Source organism: Xyrauchen texanus, chromosome 1 (genome assembly GCF_025860055.1).
Source record: "Xyrauchen texanus isolate HMW12.3.18 chromosome 1, RBS_HiC_50CHRs, whole genome shotgun sequence".
NCBI classification, from domain to species: domain Eukaryota; kingdom Metazoa; phylum Chordata; class Actinopteri; order Cypriniformes; family Catostomidae; genus Xyrauchen; species Xyrauchen texanus.
In genome coordinates, this window is record NC_068276.1 from 28539901 (window position 1) to 28567410 (window position 27510).

At 41.5% G+C, this 27510-nt stretch overlaps 1 protein-coding gene across 2 annotated transcripts in view; it reads right to left on the minus strand.

Annotated features, from left to right (window-relative positions):
- LOC127648899 (immunoglobulin superfamily DCC subclass member 4-like) overlaps positions 1-27510 on the minus strand; it is a 101305-nt gene that overhangs the window by 27295 nt on the left and 46500 nt on the right. Inside the window, exons 4-9 of one of the 2 annotated variants that reach the window (XM_052133725.1) lie at positions 22860-22993; positions 16120-16251; positions 13868-14020; positions 6089-6499; positions 4233-4397; positions 3104-3241 (exon numbers count right to left, since the gene is read on the minus strand). In XM_052133725.1, coding sequence (XP_051989685.1) covers positions 3104-3241; positions 4233-4397; positions 6089-6499; positions 13868-14020; positions 16120-16251; positions 22860-22993 — 1133 coding nt within the window. Of the gene's footprint in view, positions 1-3103; positions 3242-4232; positions 4398-6088; positions 6500-13867; positions 14021-16119; positions 16252-19569; positions 20182-22859; positions 22994-27510 lie in introns of those variants that run through there. The other variant, XM_052133733.1, reaches the window with a different exon arrangement.

Consider the following 27510-nt stretch of genomic DNA (forward strand, 5'->3'; position numbering starts at 1 on the left):
CATCTAGGTTGTAATACCTTGCAAATATGTTTGGAGAAGACCAACCTGCTGCAAAATATATGTCTTGTAAGGACATGCCATTCGTCCATGCCAATGAAGATGCCATGTCTCTAGTCGAGTGTGCTTTAACACCAATTGGGCAATTCGCACCCTGCAACTCCTAAGCCAGGGCAATCAGATCAACGATCCAGTGTGAAAGTCTTTGCTTGAAAAGATTTAGCTGCCTCGCTCCCCTAAGGAACTTTATGATTAAATCATGTTTGCCTACAGAGGTGCTGGCTTCAGGTGAGTGATATGCAGATATAGTTGTTACATAGATTTTGAGTGTTGATGGAGTGAGCCCTGCGTCCAATTGCTCTTGAAGAAATTTAAGAATTTAAAGTATGAGGCAGTTCACTGGGTCTTTGCCGCATGAAAAGCACCAATTAGTGAACACATTCCATTTCAGTGCATAAAGGCATCTCGTAGATGGTGTTCTAGCCTGTAAAATGGTGTTCATAACCTGACTGAGTTCTGGCTGGGTTCTCCATTCAGGGTCCACACATGCAGGATCCAAAGCTTGAGATTGTGCCCTGCGCTTGAGAGGAGATCCCTGCTCAGCGGTATTTCCCCTGGAGGACTGATTGAGCCAATTTGGCACAACCAATAGAATCGTTTCCTTGTCCTCTCAGACTTTGCATATGACACAGTGAAGGAGGCACACCGGGGGAAATGCTTATTTGCTTTTTGCAGGCCATTTGTGGTTCATTGCATCCTCTCCTAGCAGAGCTTGGGACTTGAATACCAGAGAGGACAGTGGACATTCTCGGTGGAGGCAAATAGATCGAATTTCGTTTTGCCAAATATTTCCCTAATACTCAGGACAGTTTGAGGATGAAGGTTCCATTCGTCTGGCACTTCTCCTTGGCATGACAACAGATCTGCAACGCAATTAAGATGACCTGGGACTATGTGGGAGAGGAGATGGCGCTCGCTCCACAGGAGGTGGCTCATCATTGACTGGGAACGATTTCCGTCCTGGCAATTTACGTACGCCACAACTGTCATGTTGTACGAGTGAATCAGAACATGATAATTCGCTATTTTGGATTGAAAAGCCTTCAAGGCAAGGAAAACAGCTGACAGCTCCACGTGGTTGATATGCCACGCCCTCCTTGCACCTGTCCAGGTGCTGAAGGCCAGGCATGCATCGCACAATTCAATGTTGGGAACCTGTGTTTGAAGCATCCGTTGTCACCACTTTCTGCTTGAAAACCTGCCCCAGCCTGATCCTTGCTGGTAGAAAGCAGGAGCTGTCCAAGGTGCTATAGTAGCTAGACAGTGAAGCACATGCCCCTTGGCGCCAGGCATGCAGTGGCAAATGGTGCTTGAGCCAGTACTGAAGATGTCTCATTTGTAAAATACCTAATGGAATGATGGCGGATGCCGCCGCCATAAGGCCCAATACTTTTTGGAACACTTCAGTGGAAGCATTCTCCACAGACAGACACTGCAGAATGGCCTGAACGCGCTCGCACGTAAAATGGAAAAAAGCCCAAAAAGGAGATTTGTTGGCTGGAGGAGAGCGTCCATGTATCGGGACAGAGGGTGATTTGGTTCATTCATTATATGATATAATGTGCCGCTCACCATTGGGAAGCGGTTGTGCATAATGTGTGGGCTTTGAAGTGGAAAATAGCTCTTTACTGAGAAAAAACAAGCATCTTGCGCATGTGCAACGAGCACTGTACTCTTGTTGACATTCTATATTTGAATGGGAGACACACATGCAACATTTTGAACAACAATATTCATTTCCCAACAAACAGCAGTGGTCAAGAGGGAAACAACATCTCTAATAGCCTTCTTTGGGACAAGTCTGTAAGGAATGACAAGCTCTGTATTCTGCTTCATAGGGCTGTGCTAATCAGGAGCGCTTTTGCTGCCCATGCACAGGGCTGAGGCAGCCACCTACATTTGGGCCGCTACTGCCTCTTCCACAGGGGGTTGTTGGGCATAACTTTGTCTTCCCTGTGGTCCAATTTAGTGAGGAGAGTCGAATCACTGTGCAAATGAGCTTAATAGGTTGCATTCCTGGTTTTTGTCAGTTCGTTATGAACCTCCAGGATGAACGAGGCAGATCTGCATGACGTGGTCGTTTGACAATGTCCGGACTGCAGGAACCACACATCGAGGTGAGATTTTACTGGTTCCTCTTGAGACCACTTGAGACGGAGCTCTTCGACCACCCTTGAAAGGACGCACAGCATCTCTTTGTCAATAGCGTGTGCACGGCTCTTTTATATACTATATATATATATATATATACATATGTATATACAGTATAAATATAGCAGATATAGCACTATAGGATACTGAAGCTGAAATGCTGCGTGGAGTAGGTGTATCACTGAAGCGGGGACCCATTCACCAACAAAGCATCTAACAGTGAGGTGTAGAATGTCCGCCAGAACACTGCAGGGGAGTGGAGAGTCTTCTAAGCTTGCAAAGATTCCTTCCACTGACTCATGTATTTCGACGGCAATGAATGTAGAGGGCATCAAAGAAGATGCATTGCTGTGTTGAAGGAAGAAAATTGTGAGAAATGGTGTTTGTGTGTTTCACATTTAAATGGGCTGGGCTTAAACACCATGGCCAGTCTTAGAATTGGCATTATTATAGAAGGGTTTCAACTAGATCGTCGGAAAAGGAAATTCCCAAATGCTTCAGCATGACACATTGTCGAGTGAACTGAATCGTAAGGGAACTGGTCACATTAAAAAAACGCAATGCAAAACACATTGCTGTTGACTGTAGGCTTGTTCACTAAAATGAGAATAAAACAAAGAAAATATGAGTTCTTAATCTACTTTTAGTCTAATCAATGCTTTATACATCTGCCACAATAATGCAATTTATTTCCAACTGAATTTCAATCTATTTTTATATGAATTATCTTTATTTGGGGGCCTTTCTCAGCAAAAAATCATGTATTCGATTAATTGCAATTAATTCAATTAATTAATCGGCATGTCATAATTAATTCATTTAAAAATGTAATTGATTGACAGCCATAGTTTTAACCCTTTAACACTGTGAGGGTCAGTAAGTAGTGCCGTCTCACCCTGCTCCAGTGCTCTGTATTCTATGCGGTAGCATGTGATGGCTCCGCGACTGAGCTGGGAGGAAAGGGGCAGCCACATCACTCTGATGTCAGTGGGAGATGTGCTCAGCAGGGATAGCTGCGGTGAAGCACTAGGAACTGTGAAACAGTGAAAACAGTGAAAACCTGCTAAATCAAAGTGTTCATTTCTCTTGCAAAAAATACCACCAGAGAATCACAGGAGAGCTTTTTTATCATCGTTGATTTATTCAATGCAAGTGAATGGTGGAAAGAATTTTGAAGCTCCAAAAAGGACATAAGGGAAGCATTAAAGTAATTCATACGACTAGAGTGAGAGAAACAGCTCAATATATAAGTCCTTTTTAACTATAAATTCTCCTCCCTGCAGAAGAATACAAAGAATGTGAATCACCAAAAACAAAAGAAGAATGTGAACGTGGAGACTTAGATATTGATCCGTTTCTCACCCACACCAAGCATTTTTTGACGTTCAAATTTTTGGCCATCATTCACTTGCATTGTATGGAACTACAGAGCACAAAAATCTTTGTGTTCCATAAAAGAAAGTCATACACAACACGACTTGCCTTTCACAGAATAACAACTTATTCTAAACCATATATTCTAAATCTATGTTTAGAATGGAAAAACTAGTGTGCTGTTTACTGCATACACCACAGTTTACGCTATGAATTTTAAACAGTAGTATGCTATATTGTTATATGCATACTACTGATACTCTATTTAATTCATCACACTTGATATGGAAGCTCAAATTGAGCATACTGCTCTGTGATACAGAACACGTGCACATGCTCTCTTGTTTACTGCACGTTTTTGCAAATGTAATGGGTCATCCAGATATTCAATGTCTACAGAAAGTTTTCATTCTGTGCACAGTATACATAATGTACAGTATTCATCAGAAACAGTAGGAATATCAGAATAGTGTGCTATTCCGAACATAGTGTGCACATACATTTTAAACATATTTGTCAGATGTTTTATGCATTCCTTTCAGGGTAAATCTTTTAAAGTGGAAAACAGTACTAAGTGCACCTGAACATATGTCAGATGGTCACTCGGAATTTCTAATCACAAAAAAAACGACCCATTAGTGAGTGCTTACCATCCTCCAGCATCTCCACAGTAATGGGCTGTGATGGACGGCTGGCCCCCATGGGTGAGTAGGCCACTACATAGAAGGTGTAGGCTGTGTGAGGGAGCAGCTCCTTTACATGCAGCTCTGTAGTATCATTATTCACTGCAAACTGATACTCCATGTTGTCTGAGCCTGTAATCAAACACACCAATACAGGTATGTAATACACATATGCCCACATACACACACAAAGAAAATTTGCTTTTGAAACTATCTTGCAGCTTGATATTTAAAATAATTTTTTAAGAGTGAAATATATTGAAATTTCAAATGTAAAAATATTGAAGCTGACAATCCTTTATCTATCAGCATCTTGATGAAGAGCTGAGAAGAGTGGTCCCATCAGTAACAGAGCTTAAGGCTCATGGTACTTTAGAGCAAAGATCTAAGCTGTCGGTTGGCCTCTGTAAACTTAATGGGAAAGGATATGTGATCCACTTAAACTAGCTACACTGAGTATATTAATGGACCCATCACCATTAATGGAGCACCGGTAGAGAGAGTCAGCAGTTTCAAGTTCCTCGGTGTCCACATTACTGAGGAACTCACATGGTCCGTCCACACTGAGGCCGTTGTGAAGAAGGCTCACCAGCGCCTCTTCTTCCTGAGACGGCTGAGGAAGTTTGGAATGAACCACCACATCCTCACACGGTTCTACACTAGTACTGTAGAGAGCATCCTGACTGGCTGCATCACCGCCTGGTATGGCAATAGCACCGCCCACAACTGCAAAGCCCTGCAAAGGGTGGTGCGAACTGCCAGAAACATCATCGGAGGTGTGCTGCCCTCCCTCCAGGACATATATACCAGGCGGTGTGTGAAAAAAGCTCTGAGGATCATCAGGGACTCCAGCCACCCGAGTCATGGTCTGTTCTCACTGCTACCATCAGGCAGGCGGTATCGCAGCATCAGGACCCGCACCAGCCAACTACATGACAGCTTCTTCCCCCAAGCAGTCAGACTGTTGAACACTTGATCTATCAGGATCAATAATTAGCACTGCACTTTATTAATCTATAATCACACACTGGACTGTCAACATATTATCCTCAATACAACTACTTTATATATATATATATATATATATATATATACACATTTCATATACTCTTTACTTATTGTATTGTATATTGTGTATTCTATATTGTGTGTATTGTTTACTGTGCATTGTATATAATTATTGTGTTGTGTAAGTATGTGTATATTTGATATGTAAATTGTGTTGTGTAAGTATGTTGTTTATTGTAATTGGTATATGTCTCGTCACTGTCATGACTGCTATGTTGCTCGGAACTGCATAGAAGCATTTTACCTACTGTTGCACTTGTGTAAATGGTAGTGTGACAATAAAGTGATTTGATTTGATTTGATTTGATTTTGAACTTTGTTACCAACACACACACATAAAACATATTTATCAGTATTTCTGTCCTGTTATCCAGTAAAAATATTGAAACATTCATAAATGTACTTGATGCAAAACAGCATAAATCATTAAACTTTTCTCAGAGAACATCTTGAATTAAGTTTATTTTTCATACCCCAATGGCAAAATTATTTCCTTTGTTTGACATAAATCTAATGCCGGGTCCACACTTCCTCCGTAAGTGGAGGGTGAGCTTGGCGTGAGTGGCGTGTTTTCGCTTTGGTGCCCATAACAAATGACACCTTTTACAATGCAAGCGTGAGTCGCGAGGTGACGTGTCCCAGATGCAGCAGTGAGTGGATAGTTTCGGTGTTTAGGCTATTTTTGCCAGACAAAACAAGACAAAAATACTGTTTAAAATTATTATTATTATTTTACATTTGTTTTGCAGTCTTACCAGCTGTGCGTTGGTAGTGAACGGAGAAGCCAATGATCTGGTCACTGTTGTGTTCCGGTGGGTCCCAGGTGAGCAGTGCAGAAGTGCTAGAGTGGGCTGTGGCTGACACATGCTGAGGAGGGCTGGGCAACCCCTCCCTCACAATAACGGAGAGTTTGGCAGTGGCACAGGCAGTGCCTAGGCTGTTGACAGCAATGCACTGGTAGTAGCCAGCATCATCTAGGCGCAGTTGGTTGATGAGCAGAACTCCAGGGTTCTGAGTCTTAACTCGGGCGTTAGACTGGACTGGTTCTCCATTCTTTAACCAGCGGAGAACGGGTGGAGGGTCACCAGAGCTATTACACACAAAACGAGCTGTATTACCCCGGGACAGAGACACAGACTCTGGGGGCTGCAGGATAACTGGAGGAGCTGTGGAGGGTGAAAAAAGGGAAAAGAGAGAGAGAGGTTTTAAAAGACACGCATATTTTATTTATTTTTTTAAACATTTGCAATGACTGTATATATAATCAAATCACAAATTATTGGAACCCATTAACAAAAATAATTACATTAAACATTTAAAATTAGTCATAGTGTAGCTCATACATGTAAAGAAGGCATTAACTTATTTTACAAAATGTTTCACTTACTAGTACAACTTAATATACTGTGTGTGTGTGTGTGTGTGTGTATATATATATACACACACACACACACACACATATACTATATATATATATATATATATATATATATATGTATATACACTGGTGGCCAAAAGTTTGGAATAATGTGCTCTTTTGGAAAGTAATTGCTACTTTTATTCACCAAAGTGGCATTCAGCTGATCACAATGTATAGTCAGGACATTAATAACATGAAAAGTTACTATTACAATTTGAAATTGTTTTTTAAGAACTTCTTAAACTACTTCAAAGAGTTCTCATCAAAAAATCCTCCACATGCAGCAGTAACAGCTTTGCAGATTCTTGGCAGAACAATTGGGTCTTCCCACTCAGAAAGGAAGTAAAAAGAGAGGGTAAGATTTCAGGTTCACGTCTGACTTCAACTAAATGGCTGAGTAGACCTCACGAACCTATAGCTGTCAGTTTGTCCAGATACTCAAGTGACATTTCACCACACGCTACCTGTAGCACTTACCATATATGCTTAGCGGGCATATACCTTACAGTCATGTACCATACAGTCTAGCTGATCCCACAAAAGCTCAATGGGGTTACGATCCATAACACTCTTTTCCAATTATCTGTTGTCCAATGTCTGTGTTTCTTTGCCCACTCTAACCTTTTCTTTTTGTTTTCTGTTTCAAAAGTGGCTTTGCAATTCTTCACATGAGACCTGCACCCCTGAGTCTTCTCTTTACTTTTGTACATGAAACTGGTGTTGAGCGGGTAGAATTCAATGAAGCTGTCAGCTGAGGACATGTGAGGCATCTATTTCTCAAACTAGAGACTCTGATGTACTTATCCTCTTGTTTAGTTGTACATCTGGCCTTCCACATCTCTTTCTGTCCTTGTTAGAGCCAGTTGTCCTTTGTCTCTGAAGACTGTAGTGTACTCCTTTGTATGAATTCTTCAGTTTAATTGGCAATTTCAAGCATTGTATAGCCTTCATTCCTCAAAACAATGATTGACTGATGAGTTTCTAGAGGATGCAGTTTCTTTTTTTGCAGTTTGTGACCTAATATTGACCTCAAGACATGCCAGTCTATTGCATACTGTGCAACTCAAAAACAAACACAAAAACAATGTTAAGCTTCATTTAAAAAACCAAATAGCTTTCAACTGTGTTTAATATAATGGTAAGTGATTTTCTAGAACCAAATTAGCAATTAAGCATGATTACTCTGCTGGAAATGGGTTGCCAAACTATGTTTTCAATAATATATATATACATTACTGAAAACATAGTTTGGCAACACTACAATACTTATAATTTGGTGAGGTCTAGAAGTAGGGTTAAAAGAACTAAAAGCACATCTTTTACTCTAAGATTGGAGCATATTTTTGGAGGATAATCTTGTGCCTCCATGCACAACATCAAGAAACCAGGTCTTAGACTAAAATATCCTGGTATTTCATTATGCTTTTGATCTGCACAGGAACCTCTGGACCACTAAAAGTAAAACCCCCAAAGCACTCAATGATCTGGAACTGTCTGCACTGTATTTAGTGTATACAATCTGCTTTTTTCTAACACACTAATGGTGCCCATGTTCCAAAAAGTCCCATTTTGGTGGCACCACACCACACAATTACCATTGTTGTCCCAACAACCCCTGACAAAACCATAGAAATGGCATTTATGATACCTATGATAACTATGATTTTTAAACATTTAAAACGTAAGACTCCACTGAAGTATGCAGTTCAGAAACTTATTCTTGCTGTGATAAATTCCTGGCTTTTCTGGCAGCATCTCGTTCCGCTTTTATCAGGGAACAAGGGTTACACATGTAACCGAGACGTTCCCTTTACAAAAAGCTTCACTTTGATGCTGCGCTTTTGCTAAGCGCTACGGGGAACGCAATACCCATGCCGCCGCACTGGGGCTGTCCAGAACCCTATGGTTGTGGTGTGCTCACAAGAACACGAGAGGTCTCAGACATGAGCTTGGGATGTCGACTCAAGGGCGTAAGAGCCCGGAGTAGCATAAACATCTAAACCATAAAATTTGATTAATGTGTGCGGAGAGGACCAACCTGCCGCACCACAAACTTGCTGCAGAGGGAGACCTCTAGCCAAGGCTTTAGAGGAGGAGAGCCCTCTGTTAGAGTGCGCCCTAAAACCTACTGGCGAAGCTTGACCGCGCGCCTCGTAGGCCCGGGCAGTAAGGTCCCTCGCCCAAAGTGACAACCCGGTCACGGCTTCAAAGTGAAGAACTGCTGCCCTGACTTTACGCCACTAGCAAATGCGGTGGACATAATTCTGAAGGGCACAGACTGGACAAAGTCTGAGTAGTCTTTAGCTGCTCCGGCATTACAAACGGCAGGGAGCAGAAGGCTTAGAGAATGACTGGCCAAGGGTCGTGAAAGGCACCTTGGGCAGGTAGTCAGGGTGAGGGTGCAAAGAATGCTTTTGGTCCTACCTGGGGCAACTCAAAACAGGCCGGCAAAAGAGACAGAGCCTGTAGGTACCCAAGTCTACTTAGAGACGTAATTGCCATATGAAAAACCATCTTGAGAGTCAGAAGTCTACCAAACGCTGACTCTAGAGGTTTTAAAAAGGGGGGTCTTACCCTATGAAGAGGTCCTAGCAAGGATGCCCACCCGCCCACCGAGGCCACAAGTGGAGGCCACATTGAACCTGGCAGTGGTGAGGCAAGTGCCCGCTGACAGTTCTTTCTACAGAGACTCCAAAACTGAAGCAAACTGGCAGTTAGCTGGTTCTGTAACATGAACTTATTAGAAGGAAACGCATGCAGGCACATTAGTGCCATGTATGCGCCACCACAATCAGCCCCCCCGGGCCTTGTAGGACAACCTTCACTTTTGGGGGGGGGTTATTGACTCAGGGAGAAGTAGAGGAGACATTGCACTATCAACATAGGCGAAGAGGTCCTCTTCTGCCCTGTAAAATCTACCCAGATCAGTTCCAAGTGGAGGGAGCCCTAGCACTTGAAATGGTCTCGATAACCTCAGGAGAAAGCCCTGCGAACCTCAGTTGGTACCCTACAGGGGCCAAGCATGAAAGGTTTCACAATTCGGGCCGGGGATGAATATGTCCCCTGAGCCTGAGAAAGAAGGTCCTCCCTGTTCGGAATCGACCAAGGCGAACCGTAGAGGTGAGATATTAACTCCGAGAACCATATCCTGTTCGGCCAGTGCAGCGCCATAAGTAGGAGGCAAGACCCTTGCTGGTGAACATTGGCCAAGACTCCTGGGAGCAGAGAAACCGGGGAAAGAAACACATACAGATGCACTGTGGGTCATGTATGTGACTTAACTTCCAGACCCAAGGGGGGGCTGGGTGACTCAGGGAGAAGTAGAGGAGACATTGCGCTATTCCTAGAGGCAAAGAGGTCCTCTTCTGCCCTAAGATCTCACCCAAACTTGTTCCAAGTGGAAAAAGCCTGGCATTTAAAATGGTCTTGATAACCTCAGGAGAAAGCCCCGTGTCCTTCAGTTGGTACCCTTAGGGGCCGAACATGAAAGATTCCACAATTCGGGGCATGGATGAAATATTGCCCTGTGCCTGAGATAGAGGATCCTTCCTGTTCAGAATCACCAAGGCGAGCCGTCGAGGGAAGAGATTAGCTCCGAGAACCAAGCCCTGTTCGGCCAGCGAGGTGCTATCAGTAAGAAGCAAAAAACCCTTGCTGTCGAACTCTGGCCAACTACTACCTTAGGGTGGAGTTTTCACTCCCCTGTTGGTATTTTCTATCTAGACAGTAAATCTGCTCCCACATACGGGCATCCAGGGATATAACTGCCCTGTGTGACAGGTGCTTACCCTGGGCCCTAAGGAGAATCTGACGCCTCAGAAATACAGCTGACAAGAACGTGGATATCCCTGATGATTTATGTGAGAGGCTACCGCTGTATTGCCCACCCGCACAAAGACATGGCAGCCTCAGGAGGAAGTATTTCAGGGCCAGAAATACAGCCATCAACTCGAGACAGTGACTGTGACAACCGAGCTGATGACCCTCCTATCCCCTTAAGCTGGACGACCACTTAAGGCCGCTACCCAGCCCGTCAGGGAGGCGTCTGTCGTTAGCAGCCTGCGACAACAAGACACACCTAGAGTGGGACCCAAGGTAGAAAACCGGGGTCTGAACCACATAGAAAGGGAATGAAGCCCGAGGCACATAACCCTTATTAACCTAGGGGGTTTGGCCCTTGGAGGAAAACCCCCTGGCTTTGAACCACAACAAAAACGGTCTTATGCAGAAGGTCCAGAGGGAGGACGCAGTCGCCTTGAGACCTAGTAGAACCTTGACCTAGCCTGACTTTGCTCAGGGTATACTGAATGGACTCGATTCTAGCGGGAGACAGTTGTGCCCGCATAGTGATCGAACATCATACCCAATGGACAGTATTCTGAGCGGGAGAGAGGACACTTTTCATGGCGTTGAGCCTCTACCCCATAGAAACTAGATGAGCTAAGACGGTATCACTGTGCTGAACTGCCAGTTCCTGGAACTGCGCTAGGATCAGCCAGTCGTCTACATAATTCAGAATGCAGATGCCCCAGAGTCACAAGGAGCCAGCGCTACATCATGCATTGTGAATGTGCGGGTAAAAAGGGCTAGGCTGAGTGAAAGAACCTGACCCTGGAAGACTTCAGCCCCGAAGTGAACCTCAGGAACTTTCCATGTTGTGGCAGAACTTCTAAATGAAGTATAGAAGTGCGTCATAAGATCGATGGTGACCAGCCAAACGAGTTGTAGGGCTTGAGACACGACCGTCTTGACAGGCATCATCTTGGACTTGAACACCCACGGGTAGTTCAAGCTTTAAGATCTAAGCCAGACGCCACCCCTCACCCTCCATGGGAAATGGGAAGTATTTAGTGTAATAACCTAACTCTCTCTCTGGAAGGGGAACACATACCATGGCCCCTTTAACCAGGATATTGATTTTTTTTTTAAATTTTTTTTTTTTACATAAAACGAAATCCAGTTCACGGTAGTGAGAACACGCCGTTGAAACACGGAAAAGCGGCGAGTGAATTAAATCCTGACGCCCTTATAAGACCCACAGAAAAGAATATATCCAGCAGAAGTTTCCACGCTGCCAGGATCTCTGAGATGGGTATTATATTTTAACACTTCCTGTTGAGGGGTTGTCGAGTGTTTTGAGTCCTGAATAAAATGCAGGAACAGTGAAAACACCCAATTTTGACGGAAGCCTCTGCAACCCGAAACACCAAGAGGTGGCGGGGATGGAGGGGCTTCGAGGGGGTACCGGGAGGGGTGAAGTGAAGCACGCGCCCTGTCCCGAGGGGAGCTACCCCCTAATCTAGGCCCAAGACCGTCAGGGTTTTCTCTTACTAGAATTTATAGTCCTGAGGTCTTGCTTCGGGGGCTGGCGAGGGCGGCGAGACTGTCCCCAATCCCTTGGAGGAGGAGCATAGTGTGCAGAGCGGCACCAGCCTGACCTGCTGCTTGATAAGCCCTTCCCACTAAAGTGGAGGTTGTCCTACAAGGCTTTGAGGGGAGAGAGGGCTTCTTAAGTGACGATGCCGAGCCTGGCGAGAGATAGCCCGCAAGCGTCTCTTCCACCGGCGGCATCACTGAATACCGCCGTGCCTCAGCACCCACGATAGTCGAATATAATGACGTCGAGGGTATGTGAACACGGGAAGAATATATATAAAATCTATATATAGTTTTTTTTTTTTTTTTTAGGGGTTCTCCATGAGCGAAAAAGCTCTTCATGGAGGTTATCAAAGAAGGGAAGGGACCCATGAGGTGTTCCCTTTCTTAGACTGGAAGATAAAATATATCCCCTAATTTGGAGTGTTTGGGGGTCTCTTTTTCGCGTGGCCAGTCCAATCTGGCAATCGCACGAGTAACAACATCGAGCAATTCCTCCATAGATTTTTTTTATCGCGGACGGAAAGCTCGGAGGCGGGAAGAGAATCGCGATCCACCTCATGATCCGACGAGATCATGTGAAGGACCAGCTGGGTTTGGGGAGAGAGTGAGAGAAAGGGATCAACCCGTCTCTTGCTCCTCAGCCAAATCCATGCAAGAGCCCCACGAATGATTTTATTTATTTTTTTTCGTGAGTGCTGACTCCCGGAAGCAAGCGAGGCGAAGACGACGCACTCTGCCTGTTATAGCAAATCGCAGTGCTCGCACCCACCCTGCTGCAACGCGAGAGCAGCGTGCTCTTACCCCCAAACAAACAGAGCAAAAACTGATGTGTGTCGTCTTCAGCTAGAGAGCGAGAAGAGGGGAACACGCACCGTTTGCGGCTTTCAGTCATTCTCTCTTTTTTTTGAAATATATATATATAATATTTTCTAAACAGAAGAGAACAACGTTCACTGCACACTGCCTAACTGATTCTAACTTCTAACAGAGGAAAGAAAGTTTTGACAGGGTTTGTGAAACACACAGAAACAGAATCGCTCTGAAAAAATAGTTTCTGACGACACCTGGTGACGTATCCATTTATAGCCTGGCCGCAGGTGCATCTAATGATTACATCAGCCGAGGCTATAAATTCCGGTCAATGTTCTTTGACGTGTTACACGCATTATTCAGCTCGTTAAAACGTACTGTAAGATACTCTCCATAATACCATTGTTTAACCATCATGTTAGTGTTCAAAAAGCACAGTTTTAACATAGTTTTCCATGGTATGTTTTGTTTTGTAATCCCAAGGTATTTTTATTTGTTTTCAAAAAAGATCAGATCTTGATGATTTTACCCATAGTAATGGTCGACAAAGGGATTTAACATGTATATAAATCAGGGAAACAGCAGCCATACAGAAATACTACTAGCCAATTCAACTGATTCAATCGATTCATACTAGTTTAGTAAATCAGTTTAACTTTTTTTAATATTGTGTTTTGTTCCTTTTAAACTTTCATTAATTTGATCACAGGTGACAATCATTTGTAAGACCTATAAATAAACAGCAAATATAGGTCTAAATGTAGGAGGGCAAAATAAATTTAGTCTATTGGTCTGAGAGACACAATTAGCAACACACATTTACAGAAAGATACCCTTCTTAAAAAGTGTGACTGTGACCCACAGCATATTCAAATGAATATCCAAGGATCAGCTATAAACAAGGCAAACATACATTCACAGTTACCTAGTACTCGAAGCTCAGCGGGAGCTGAGACGAAATCTCTGGTCTTGGGTTTGTTGGCACGACACACATACACTCCAGCATGGTGACTGCGGGTGTCAGGAATCACAAGGTTGGTTGCTAGGACAACCACATCTGTAGCTATAGGCTTCCCATCTATACATCCCAGAGAAGTGGGTGTGTGGAAAGAATGCAAAATAATCAAAAACATACGTATAGAAAATAAAAACATAGGAAATTAGTTAAGTTTGTGCAAGCGTTGAGAAAAGGACAAAACATTCAAGCCCATATCTATCCATAAGAGAAAGACAATGCTTTAAGGCTGTAACTCAGAATTTAACCACATATAGCTACAGTAGATATAGTACAATCTAATCATATTTTTAAGTTCAATAAGATAAAGCTTACATGCTGCCCTGAGATTCTTGTGTCCAACATTAAACACAACACTTCAAGGTGAAGTGTGAAATTCCTGCATCACCAAACAGAAATGCTAAATTAATTGCCGTTTTTCAAACAGATTCCCTGAGCATCCTTCATTTTCTATTGGTTGGACAAAAAGAAAACCCAGCCCCAAACTCTCACCAATGTTAGGTCAATGTTACTCTGTCAGGCTGGTTGGGATGCTCAAAGAGTTTGATAACATTTTATATTTATATATTTTTATATTTATATCTGTCTCTTCATATTAAGCTTGGATAGGATAAAGTATCTTAACAGTGAAAAAATTACACACTTCACCTTTAAGAAAAATGCTTGTCACAAGCATTGCATTGAAGTCTACAGGTGTGCAATGTACATCATCAACCAGCAGAGGTTAGTACAGAACTGGAGTGGAAGCTACAGGGTGCATTAATGATTTCTAGACACTGACCGTCTGCAGCTGCCATTTTAGTGTGCAAACAAAGACACCTCACGCAATTAACAACATCTTGTTATTTTTTTATATAGCCTAATGATAATTAACATTCTCCATTATACAGCCTGGGGGTCATTATGTAGTAAGAATGAGGTCCACAGTGAACCTATATGGAGAGTAACAGTGGAGGTAAAGGGTGGGTGGGTAGTTGGGGTGTCTGCTGCAGCTGAGCCACTTGTCTACAAAGCAAACATATACAATGACTGAAAAAATCTGAATTTGCATGGGGTGTTTATGTATACATTGTTCTATGTAAGAACTTAAAGTTCAGATTTAGCTGATACTTTTAATCAAAGCAACAAAAACACATTTTACAGGCAGAGGACCTCCCGATAAACCTAGGCTTTAAGTGCCTTTTTCAAGGGCACAGCGATGATAGTTCATGGATTTTTCATCAAGGTTTGAAAAATGTCTTTAGTGGAAAAAAGTTATTCAAATAGTAAATAGTGTATTTTAAATTAATTGTAATTAATATTTTTTGTTCACACACATACACTTTAAGGCAAAGCTTAGCCAGTTGTGACTTGAGAATCCATGCAATTGGGTCTTCCCGCTCAGAAAGGAAGATTTCAGGTTCACGTCTGACTTCAACTAAATGGCTGAGTAGACCTCACGAACCTATAACCTGTTGGTCACCATCTTTTACCACTAGGCAACATAATTCCCACAGAGTCCTTTTCCTACCTTAGGCTAGGACCCTGCTGAAAAGACCTACATTTCTGCTAACCAGTATATGCTGTGTTTTGAATGCCGCTGTTCCTATCAATTCTTAAAAACCAGCTAGACTCCCTTGATCAACAAGCTTCATCAGAAAGACCATGCTGGTTGGCCAACATTGTTTTGGACAACACGCTAGATCAGCACCAAAGTAGCAAAAATCCAGCTTGGAATTGCATTATAGACCATGCTGGTCTAAGTATACAGATGCTGCACTTAGTATCTTTACATTTGAAATGTGTTTGTTATTTGTATGCGCAACATGATCACATAGGAAATCAACATGCTACATCCAAATGTTCACGTACCCTGAAATCAACCACATTCCGCAAATTAATGACAGGCGACATCCCCCAACAAGCAAATTAATGACAAGTGCTATCCCCCATCAGACAATTTAGCATTAATTCAAACATGTTCGCCATTCCCTGTGGTGCTACCGATGTGGCTCATAGATGTGGGTTCTAATCCCATAGGAACCAGTAAGCAATTTTGTTTACATAAACAATTCAGAGTTTGCTTTTTTGCTAAAAAATACTCCACTGACTGTTCAGTATAGGTTTGGGGTTTGTGTTAGGGAGTATGGTTAACATATGTGTAATATATGTTTGTGCCTCACCCTGCCTGATCCAGGAAACGAAGGGTTTCGGCTCACCCTGAGCCATGCACTCCAATACAGCCGGGCGACCCAAGACCACTGTAGAGTTCCGCGGTGGAGCGACAATCACCACCTCACTCTCCTGAGACAGACCTATAGAAATATGTCATACATGAATTATGTGTCCAGAATACAGTAGTCTTCACCATTAAGTGAAAGTGACACTCTGATTGACTCGACACAGAGTGCCCAGTTTCCTCAGATGCGCACACATGGAGTGAGTGAGAGGGGTGGGGGGAAGTATTAAAGAGTACTGTAAAAGAGGGAAAGACAAAAACAGGGTATGACAGACAGTGAAAGAGTGTGAGAAACTTTGGGGCAAAAGTTTTCCCTTGAAAATAGGTGTCATAAACTAACTAAAAATGGCCATTTAAACTATACATTTGTGGTAGAAGCCCTGGGTAGAGTTTACAGGACATCCGCTCTGAAGGATATAGAAGAAGAACAACAGAGGATCTGTCAAAAGAGATAGTAAGAACAACAACAACAATACAATGGAGAAGTATATGTTCTTTAACTACTGCTTGACAGTACAGCCCAACTGTGCTTATTTCCACCTAGTGGACTCTTCTATCTCAACAGTAAACCTTGCGCATGCACGTTTGTCCGCGCACAGTCTGCACAATCGGTGGCTTCATTTGACATTTTGCGGACACTCCTGATGATGAAAATAACATCAGGCGGACTGTGCACGGACACATGTGGAACGCGGACAGGTGAAGTATACTTTGGGCTTAATGGGTACCTGGTCTTAAGGCAAGATTAAACTTCTAGGTCATAAGCTCTCCGTAAAGTAATGCATAATCGCTTAATGTGATGTTTACCTGTATTGATCCAATAAAACACCTTCAAATTTGTACACAGATGTGTTAAAAAGCCATCTGTTTCAGTTTGATGTTATGGTTGATGTTCAAACCTTGTTTGTTCACGTAACGGACAGCTGTAATAAAATAAATCCCCATTAAAATATGATACTTAATAACAGTACATTTGATAAATATTATATTTGCAATGTGTAAATAACAATATATAGGAACTGCATCAAAAATAAATAAAGGGTGATAAATAAATACTAATACAACAGGCTGGAAAAATAGACATTTATTCATTTTAATATCCTATATATTTTTAATGTGTTGAAACTTGACACTGGGTGACGCATCCTGAAAACTTCACCGTTAGATCGGTTTCATGCTGAAGAGTACATATTTTTTCTCTCTCGTAAATGTAAAAAAATGTAAATGCCTTCATCATAATGTGTGTCTAAATTATTAATGCCTGTCACGCAAAACATGAGCTCATTGATGTCATAAAATATCAGTCTGCTTTTTTTTCCAACCGTTACTCCTGATGGGAGGCTTCCGTAAATATTCAGTTTATATGTAGGGTCACGTCCTACATAAGTTTAATGATGCAACGCTCAAGTATTTAGTAGTGTGTGAATTGTGACTTAGTGCCCATTTACACCACAACTAGGCTAAGTTGTAACTTACGTATAGCTGGTGCAACCGGCCCCATCTTGTTGCCTCAGAAGAGCCACAGTTAAAAAGAGCTGTCTGAATTTGGCTGACACAACCACAGATCAAACATAATCATAATGAATTGAAAAGAAGGATGCAGCTATGGATACGGTTTGACCATCATAAATTAATCACTGTGATAACATACAGCAGCAATCACATATGCATTAGAGCACAGGGATTTAAAATGGGTCAGATTTCTGTCTGAGGCTACAGGGTGTCTCATCTGAAAGCAGTGTGAGTGAATGTGTGTGTGTGGTAGACTCTGCCTTCCCTTCCAAGGAGAAAGTGGGAACCAGAGTGAACAATCATCAGAACTTTAATTTAAAACTCAAATTTAAACAGTACAATGAAACAGACACATACATGTCTCTCTGTCTCTCTCTCTCTGGCATCTCCGACTCGTCCTTATCCCCATCCCAGCTGATTAGGACGATTCCGTGCCGGGCGTGCATTCTCAGGACCCGGCCACGCCCTCCTCCTCGTCAGTGTGCTTGTGTGCAAAGGTTTGACTTTACTTGTGAGGGCCACAATTTTTTAATTGTTGCAAGAAATATAGTGAAACCTGTTTAAAAACTATTTGTAATATAATTAAATATAATTATTTATCTCTGTGCGAAAACCATTTCGTTTGTGAAAGGTCCTCACTAATATAGCTTTAAAATTCTCTGTATGTGTGTGTTTGTTTGTGTATGCATTTGAGTGAGTATGCCAGAAAATATGTGCCTGTGTGTTTTTAAATAAACCCAATACAGCAAAAAAGCTCTACAAGCCATATAAACACATACCCAATTGAACAATTGCAAAAAGGTCAAATTTATAAAGCTCCTTGCAAATCTCAAGTTTGCAGCACAGCTTTGCTGAAGTCAAAGTGTGTGTTATGCAATGTATTTTTCAATGCTAATGACTGACCCAAAAACCTGCATCACATCACCGTTGCTAAAGTGGTTCGATGTGATGAGATACCTGGTTCACATATGAACACGTGTACTTTGAGCTCTTTTTGTCTCAGGAGCAATAGATATGTTGCATTTAGCAAGCAAAACTATGATTACCTTAAGGCAAAGATTGAAATCAGAGTCAGTCTGTCAGTCTCTTCTCTCACACACACACACTCAGACGCATTCCACTTTAGCCATTGCACTTGCATCTATACAAAGTTGTCTGTTTGCAGTTTGAAAAGACAGGGAGAGAAAATAGAGAGATATTGCTTTATGAAGCAACTGATAATATAAATAAAAGGGCTGTAAGAGCAAATGGGACTGAAAGTGAGGAAGAAGGTGCAAAATGAATGTGGAACATTTAGAAAGATGGCTTGAGAAACAGATATGTGAGATGAAAACACCCACACACCGAAAATCATTCAGGTCTTTACCTGATAATACAAAAGCGTAAATGAAACCAAGCAATGGTCAGGATCTAGATTTATCTTTCATAATTGTGTGGGACTTTATAGCGTTACCGATCTGTCTCTTTTGTTTTCCATTTTATTTCATTTTGTTCCTTATCCATCTAGCCTTCTCTCTTTGTTCTACATCTCATTCATCTCTTTGTTTTCCTTTTTCTTTATCTCCATCCCTACTTATGCCTCCACTTTCCACTTACCCCCCCCAAGCAGCCTTAAGACAGGAGGAAATCAATTTCGCCTGCAACACAGACCACCTCAGCAGAGGGCACTTATTCACACACACACACACACACACACACACACACACACACACACACACACACACACACACACACACAAAGTGCCACTGCAGATATTCAAACTTTACTTCAAATTTCAAGATTAACCAGAAGAGAACAGGAAAGGGTTAATTCTGGGAAATTAAGTCCGAGGGAAAACTTCAAAACAAGAGTCCTTGAAGATTGAGACAGACTGTGACATTACCCCCCATTTAAAGGGTGACTCCTGGCGGCCAAAAACAGATGAGGGTAGGGTGACGCAGAAGATGGAGATTCCAAAGAGGATGATCAGGTGGCCTAGGGGCTGGCTTCAGGGCTGGGAATGGATCCGGGGGCCGGGGAAGTGGCCACAGGGCAGAGACATGGAAGGAGGTACAGGCAGAGACTGGGGATCAACCTCTGTGGTCACGAGCATGGGCAGAGACTGTGGATTGACCTCCATGGCCGTGAGCATAGGCAGAGACTGGGGATGAGTCCTTTTCCTTCTCCTCCTCTTCCAGCAGGCAGGCAGCATAGATACGGGGACGTCTAGGCCACAGGCACTGGTTCTGGGACGGTCGAGGCCACAGGCACTGGCTCATTAACTGTGGAAGGCATGGGCACAGGTAGTGGCCCACGGTTCCTGCCATAATTCACAGCATACGGGGAAAATGTAATTCTGTGGTCGCTACCGCTGGCTGCGGTAGGAAATCGAACCCTGGAACCTGGAGAGGATGAGCCACCACCAAAAAATTATTTAGGGAAATTGAAAGGAGTGGAGTTATCTTGGGGGCATGGAAGGCGTGGAGACAGAGGCCGTGGAAGGCACGGGGGGAGAAGTCAACAACTCTAACAAACGTGATGTATGTGAATTGAAATTATATTCAGGGTGGTTAGGATGTAATTTGCCAAGGGAAGGTCTTCTGCCTCCGGAAGTGCTGTGGAAGTTTAATCACACTCTATAAATGGGCTTGAGGTTTATGTCCGGAATTGATGTCGAAGCAACGAGGTGAAGGAACTTGGTTGTGTATTCCAAGAGGGAAAGATCCTGTATGAAAAGCTCCAAGAATAATACTGTTGGCTCCATGGTCAGTGATGTGCACATTGAGGTAAAGCTTTGTAGGAGAGGAGGATTAGTAGGATCGCTGGAGTAGAGGAAGACTTTTGGAAGAGCAGGTAATTATATACATATTTATTGCTGGTCAGTCCTTCTGTAACGTTGGTGTCTAAGAGAGGAGATGCAGGAGTAGATATTTTTAATCCTTTAATTATAATCACTGGAGTGGAAACAAACTATTGAACATAACACTTCTTAAACACAAAGTAGCACTTCATTTTACTCAATGTAACACTTCAAGGACTGACAAAGGAGTTGGTAAAACTAGAGGATATTTATACAAAAGGAACTAATGAGGGAATGGAATACAGGTGAGAATAATAAGAAACTGATGAAAGTGATTAGGCAGAGAATTCTGGGAAATGAAGTCTGGGGGAAAACTTCAAAATAAGACTCCTTGAAGAAGATGGTGGCGACAGACTGTGACAATAGCATTTTTTTCCCCAGTTCTCACAAGTCACTTTAAATTTTTTCTGAAATTCATCAGTCTATTCTTTTTTTATTTATTTTTTTATGAGATGAGTATAATCCATGCACCATTGCTTTGAAAGAAGAAAGCAAACTGGATCCAAGCAGGACAGATAGAGAAAAGGACAACCCAGAGGCACAACAACAAGAAGACAAGTACACCAGAGTCTCTATTTTGAGGAACAGACTCCTCACAGGTCCTAAACTAGCAACTTCAATGAATATGATATTGCTCCAAGGAGAGGATTATTGGTTGAACAGAAAGTTCAGCATTTATTTCAATAGTCATTTGAAACATAAATGTCTTTACTGTATTTCTTGATCAATTTAATACATCCTTGGTGAACAGAAGCATACATTTCTTTCAAAAATAGAAATGTCTTCACGTTCTAAAACTTTTGAATGATAGTATATTTGTTAATAGACATACTGAGGAAGTAGGATAGAAACAATAATGCCAAATAACGAGAAAAACTAACGATTAGAGTAAAACGTGAAAGTCTGTTAAACCTTGTTCTGTTCCTGTCTGTGTTTTGCATCTGCCGCTTATCCTTTTGAAGGATGATAATGTCAGTTTCAAGCAAAGTTAAAGCATTTTTAATAAGGTCGAATTTCAGTGCAAATTGTTTAGTGAACTGGTCTCAATGTCCTGCAAGCTTTGCAAAGACACTGATATTGAAGGGTGGTGCGATTATAAAATATAATGTGGCCAAAAGCAAACTCGCAGCTTGTGAGCAATTCTGCACTCCATTCAGCTTTTGAATTTCCACCTTCCCATTAGGAAAATGCAATATAACCTCACCAGGAGTCAGACTTCCAACTTGTGCAGAAATCTAGAACTCAGAGATGCGGGTGTACGACTTCATGCAAACATGGCAGCACCCAGGTGATGTACTATGCACACAATAAATGACAAACCTTCACTTTTAAGCAAATCAAATACATCAATTGGACTAAAGTCCTACATTCCATGATGAAAACCTATATGCGGAAACAGGTATTAACTTTGCCTCTGCAACAAAACAAAAAAACTCCATAGCATAATTTATACTCTACAATTTGGTTGCTACGAGACTTCTTTGTTGACAGTTGAACAACTGCAAAGTTAACAGTAGCATTATAATGATTAATTCAGCGCTTTTTCATCATATGGTCAAAGGGTTCCGAGAACAGAAACCACTTCTAGTAGCACAACCACTTCACCATGGGTTGGAACTGTACAATTACAAACCGTTTCTGGGCCGGATTTCTCAGCACAGTTAGCTAACAGTACTCAAGACAGAGAACCGTTCTGATGGAATGGCTTTAGTGACACGGTGACTCACAGTTGGGCACTCGCTCAGTCAGTACATTCTAATCCAGATTTAGCAGCACCACAGTGAAAAAAGAAACTAACCATGCCAACAACATGATTCCAACTGTTCGGCCCAATGGTGGAAAAGCTGCTTCAGTTTCTTTATACATCATCATCCAATGGTTCAGCAATGGAATTCTTTATTTTCTGAAGTTTGAAGACAATTAGGAATATTCCACGTCTGATGTTGAATGGAACTCAGCAAAAGTGTACAGAAGCAGTGTTTCTCATTTCATATGCAAAGAAGACATTTTTACATGGAAGTCTCAAAGGCACAGCAGCAAATAAATGGCCTGTTTAATTCTAAGGGTCAGAAAGAGGGAGGAAAACGGTCATAAAAATGTGAACTACTCAACTTCAATAAATGTATAAGTTGAGGCAGGGCAGGCAGATTCTGGTGCTCAATGAATTCTCCCAGTATGCACTCAATGATTCCATTTTTAAACCCCTATAAGGGCATTAATGTATGAGTCAGACACATTACATGAATAGAGCTGTAAGTGTCTATGTGACATATTGAATAAGCAAAGGACATCTAGGGTGGGGTAATTGGCCACAGGTCTTTGTTTTTGCATACCTGGGCTGACTGTGAGAGACGCATCTTGGCTGAAGTGCTTTTGGGCAGAGTTGAAGGCCACACAACGATACGAGCCTTCATCACCTTTAGTGACCCCTAAAATCTGCAGCACCCCGTTAGGGAGAGTTATGTACCTGTGAGAGAGAAAGCGAGACAGAAAGATTATAAGACATCTCTCTTTGGTTCACCACTAAACCCAAAGTTTTCTTTGTTTTAGACCAGGGGTGGGGAGCAAGACCATTTTACCCATCCCACGAGGCCATTTGAGAAAAAAATTTAAAAGAAAAAAAATAGCCTTGATTCAATTAACTATAAAAGTGTTCAATTAAAATAATGATTAAAAATCATTTTAAATGATAACAATGTAAATTGTTGCATAATAGAGCACGTAACTGAATGTGTACGTCCATTTCAACCCACAATCAAAAAATGATAGCAATGATGACCCACGTCGTATGACCCACGAATCATTTAGCAAATACTCAAATAGCCCTTAATGGGAAAAAGTTTCCCCACCCGGTTTTAGAAATTCTAGATTGTCTAAATAAAACCTTTTAAAGTTAACATAAAATGCCATTCATAGCCCATTTAACTTCCTTAATCTGTTGTGTTTCCGAGTAATACAGGATTTTTAATGAGGAAAAATGTAGGGCAGGACTTGATTTTATCCATCTTAAATTGATTGAAGAGTGAAAGTTGGTATTGCATACCAGAATGGAGGGAAGTGGTAAAAAGCAAGTTGTTTCAGAGGTGGAGCAAGTTATTACATTTTGATGACAAATAACAAAAAGTTATATGCTCTAGGATCGAGCAATCTGCTATTCATCCTAACATTAAGAATCGGGCCTTTGGACAATATAAAATGGCAGTCTACACAAACGCATACATCATATGGCAGAAATAACAGAGTGGGGGAGTGGAAAAAAAAAAAAGATAAAATAAATGGCAGACAAGGAAGAGAGAAGACAGCTTTGTCTACAGATACTGTATAGAAAAACAAACCAAATGGCAGCTTACGTCTTGAAAAGTGAAAATGTTTTTCTTTCATCCACTCCCTTCACATGTTCTCCTCTCTCCCTCTCTTTTCCCTCTACATTACTACTGCAGTGTTTGCAGTGATGAGGTCAAGTTCCACCACTAATATTCATTCCATAGTCATCTCTCTTCTTTAGAGACTGCTTTTGAATCGCCTTTTCATCTTCCTTCAGAACAATATTATAAACCATGGATCCTGTCAATGCAGAGAGCAAGACATTCTGGCAGAAAGGCCACAAAGACCAAGGTTGGGTGAATTTGTGCGTCTGTGTCTGTCTAGTGAAGAAATCTAGTGCACGTGACTCAATGTTGTAGAATTCACTGGGGGTATGAGAGTTCATCTGAGGACAGCTCCACAACACATCTACACCTCCAACAGCACTGTCTCAGCTGTGCTTGGGATGTAAATTAGAGAGTGACTGCAGCAGCCGCCAGAACATGACAGCATGCATTAATGCACGGCTAATGTGCCTCTGTGTGCGAGTGTGTACTCATTAATATGTAGAAGGCTGCGCATACAAAAGATGCTTTTTTACAAAAAGGTGCAGATACAAAAGGAAGTATCTGAAGCAGACAGGGAATGATCCTGGGAGGCAGGTTTCCAAACAATCTGCCTCCCTTTACAATTTCCTTCTCATTTGTAATTTCAAATGGCTACAGCGTTCTAAGAGCAGAGTGAACAGTCCTCATATTGTATGAAGGTGCAATGACAAATATTTCAAGACAATTACTCAATGAATACTGGAACCTCTACTCACATGCACCTTTATCAAATGATGACATTAAATGTCACACACAGTTACTGCCAAATATGGAGAAACATTCCCCTGAAAATACCTCGGATGAAATGATGCAATCAAGAGACATTTTCAGAAAATGTTCTTTCTGTATTTGCAATGTCAAAAGTCTTTCCTTCTAAAATATTCTCCTTTTAGTAGAATTACCTCTTGATAACATCAGGTCTCGTCAAAGACCCTATTACCCTGCTGAAAAGGCCAGCTTAAAGGAATAGTTCACACAAAAAATGTAATTCTCTCATAATTTATCCACCTTCATGCCATGAAAGATGTTTATGACTTTCCAGGCTGCTTCATGCTCTTCTGCAGAACACAAATTGAGATTGTTAGAAGAATACTTCAGCTCTGTAGGTCCTCACAACACAAGTGAATGTGTACCCAAATTTTGAAGCTCCAAAAAAGCACATAAAGGCAACAAAAATGTTATCCAAACGACTCTAGTGGTTAAATCGTAAGCAGCAATATAATAGATGTGTGTGAGAAACAGCTCAATATTCAAGTCCTATTTCACTATTAATCTCCACTTTCACCTTCATTTACACATTCTTAGTACAGAGCAGGGAGGAGAATGTATAGTAAAAAAAATAATCTGTTTCTCACCCACACTTTTCAAATTACTTCTGAAGATATGAATATTATGCTGCCTTTGTGCTTTTTGGAGCTTCAAAATTTTAGTACCATTCACTTAAATTGTGAGGACCAACAGAGCTGAAATATTCTTCTAAAAATCTTCATTTGTGTTCAGCAGAAGAAAGAACGTCATACACACATGGGATGGCATGAGTGAGACTAAATTATGGGAGAATTTTAATTCTTGGGTGAAATGTCCCTTCAACCAGCATGCTGTTCTCATGCTTTTCCAGGCTGCTTCATGCTAGTTAGTGTTGGTTTGATGATGGTCCAGGTGGTGGGATCATTAACAACTCCAGTTCAATGATCTGACAGTCCCTGCTTACAACGTCATCACAATTCACTAGTTCCTGTCATACCAAGATCCATCACAGATTTCCATCCAATATCAGCCATAACCAATGTCTGTCCTATACCACCTGCATCACTCCTATTGGCTGGATTACTTTACTAAAATCATTCATTGCCACCATTATTTATTTGAACCACAAACACAGTCAATATTATTATAATTATTCTGTGGATTACATCTGGTCTAATTAATATTAGTGTGTGAAATATGTGTATACTGTATTTTTGTAGATCTTTCTTTAAGGCTAGAGGAGGATGGAGTCTGGTTCCTCCAAAAGTTTTATCCTCATCCAACCCAACCATCTTAGAGTTTTTCCTTGCCTCTGTCACCTTTGGTTGCTCACTGGGGATCTTAATGCTCTATTATTTATAAAGCATTGATTTGAAATTGCTTTACATGTTAAGCAAAAGCAAACCAAGCATCAATTATAAATTGCAATGCTTCCCAAGGATACCAGGATGGGGAAAGAGGCACAATAATATGAGAACATGTCTGTGAAATTGACTGTCTTGGGTTTGCAGCTGCATACCAGCCACATGTCTCTGTTTGCAAGTGTGTGTTTTTGTGTGTGCTTATACAGTAAGTGTATCTGAGAGTTACTGAGTAAAAAACAGAAAAACCACTCCTGCTCATAATTTACAAGTAAATTAGCACTCTGCTCGCTGTCATCTGCTACAATAAGAGTGCGCAATGCTCATGATGCCGTTTTCAGTGTATGAGACAAAGAGCTTTAAATGGTATGAGCAAACGGTGTCAGCACAACACCAGCTCCAGACACACAAGCTCCCTCATTTGAAACATGCTGCACATGCAAACTATACAGTATATTCATCTGATTAAATCACAGCCTTCTCGGCATACTAATCACACTAGGGGACATAACTTAATTTTAATTTGTGTGCTGAATGTTTACTGTCTTGAATTTCCACTAACTTCTAGTAACCTCCATGGGCTACAGCTATGGACCAAAGTAACACTGCAAGCCACATTGCATGAGCAAATTAAACATGATTGTATCATTTATTGGGAAACTCAAAGTGGCAAAGACATGGCTGCCATAACAAAAGGTTGCATGACTCGCATCTACAATGTATGTCTATACAATCATTATTTAACGAGATAACAGATAGGATTCACTGAAAGGGTGGATGGCGTGGTGTAGTATCTAAAGCTCAAGGCTGGTACATTTATATTATTCATTTAGCAGATGCTTTTTTCCAAAGCAACTTACAAATGAGACACATAGCAAGCAATGTGTCATACAAAGTTTAACAATATCTGCAGCATAGGGCTGCAAGTTCGCACAGAGGCTGGAGAAGTAATGACGCTAGCACAGAAAAAAAAAAAGAGACTGACAAGGATTTATTTAATTTTTTTTGTATACATTAAGTGCAAAATAAAACAAAAGTGTACTTTGTTACATTGCAAAAAAGTATCTTCTGAATGACTACTTAGTAATACCTAGAAATCTACAAAATATTCTTCGGTATAATTAAATGGATATTAAAGCAACACAAAAAAGCGTTCTATATTAGTATTGTGTTGATACATTTATATAATATTAAATGAATAGATCTGTCATCATTAGCCTCTTTTCCACCATGGGGCCGATCAGTTCTTGTTGCAAAACTGTTCCGTGCCGATCCGGGCCAGTTGGCACGGTTGCACGTCCTTTTTCCCACTGTGGTGCCGTGGAATCAGTAGAATGTATGTAACATATCCATGTGAGAGGTAAACATTGGAGCGAGAGCCGAGAGCTATGGAGGATGATCGCATATTCCAATTTTTAGGACTGCCTTTTCCCCTGGTTTTACTCTGCTAACAAACAGCAAAGCCA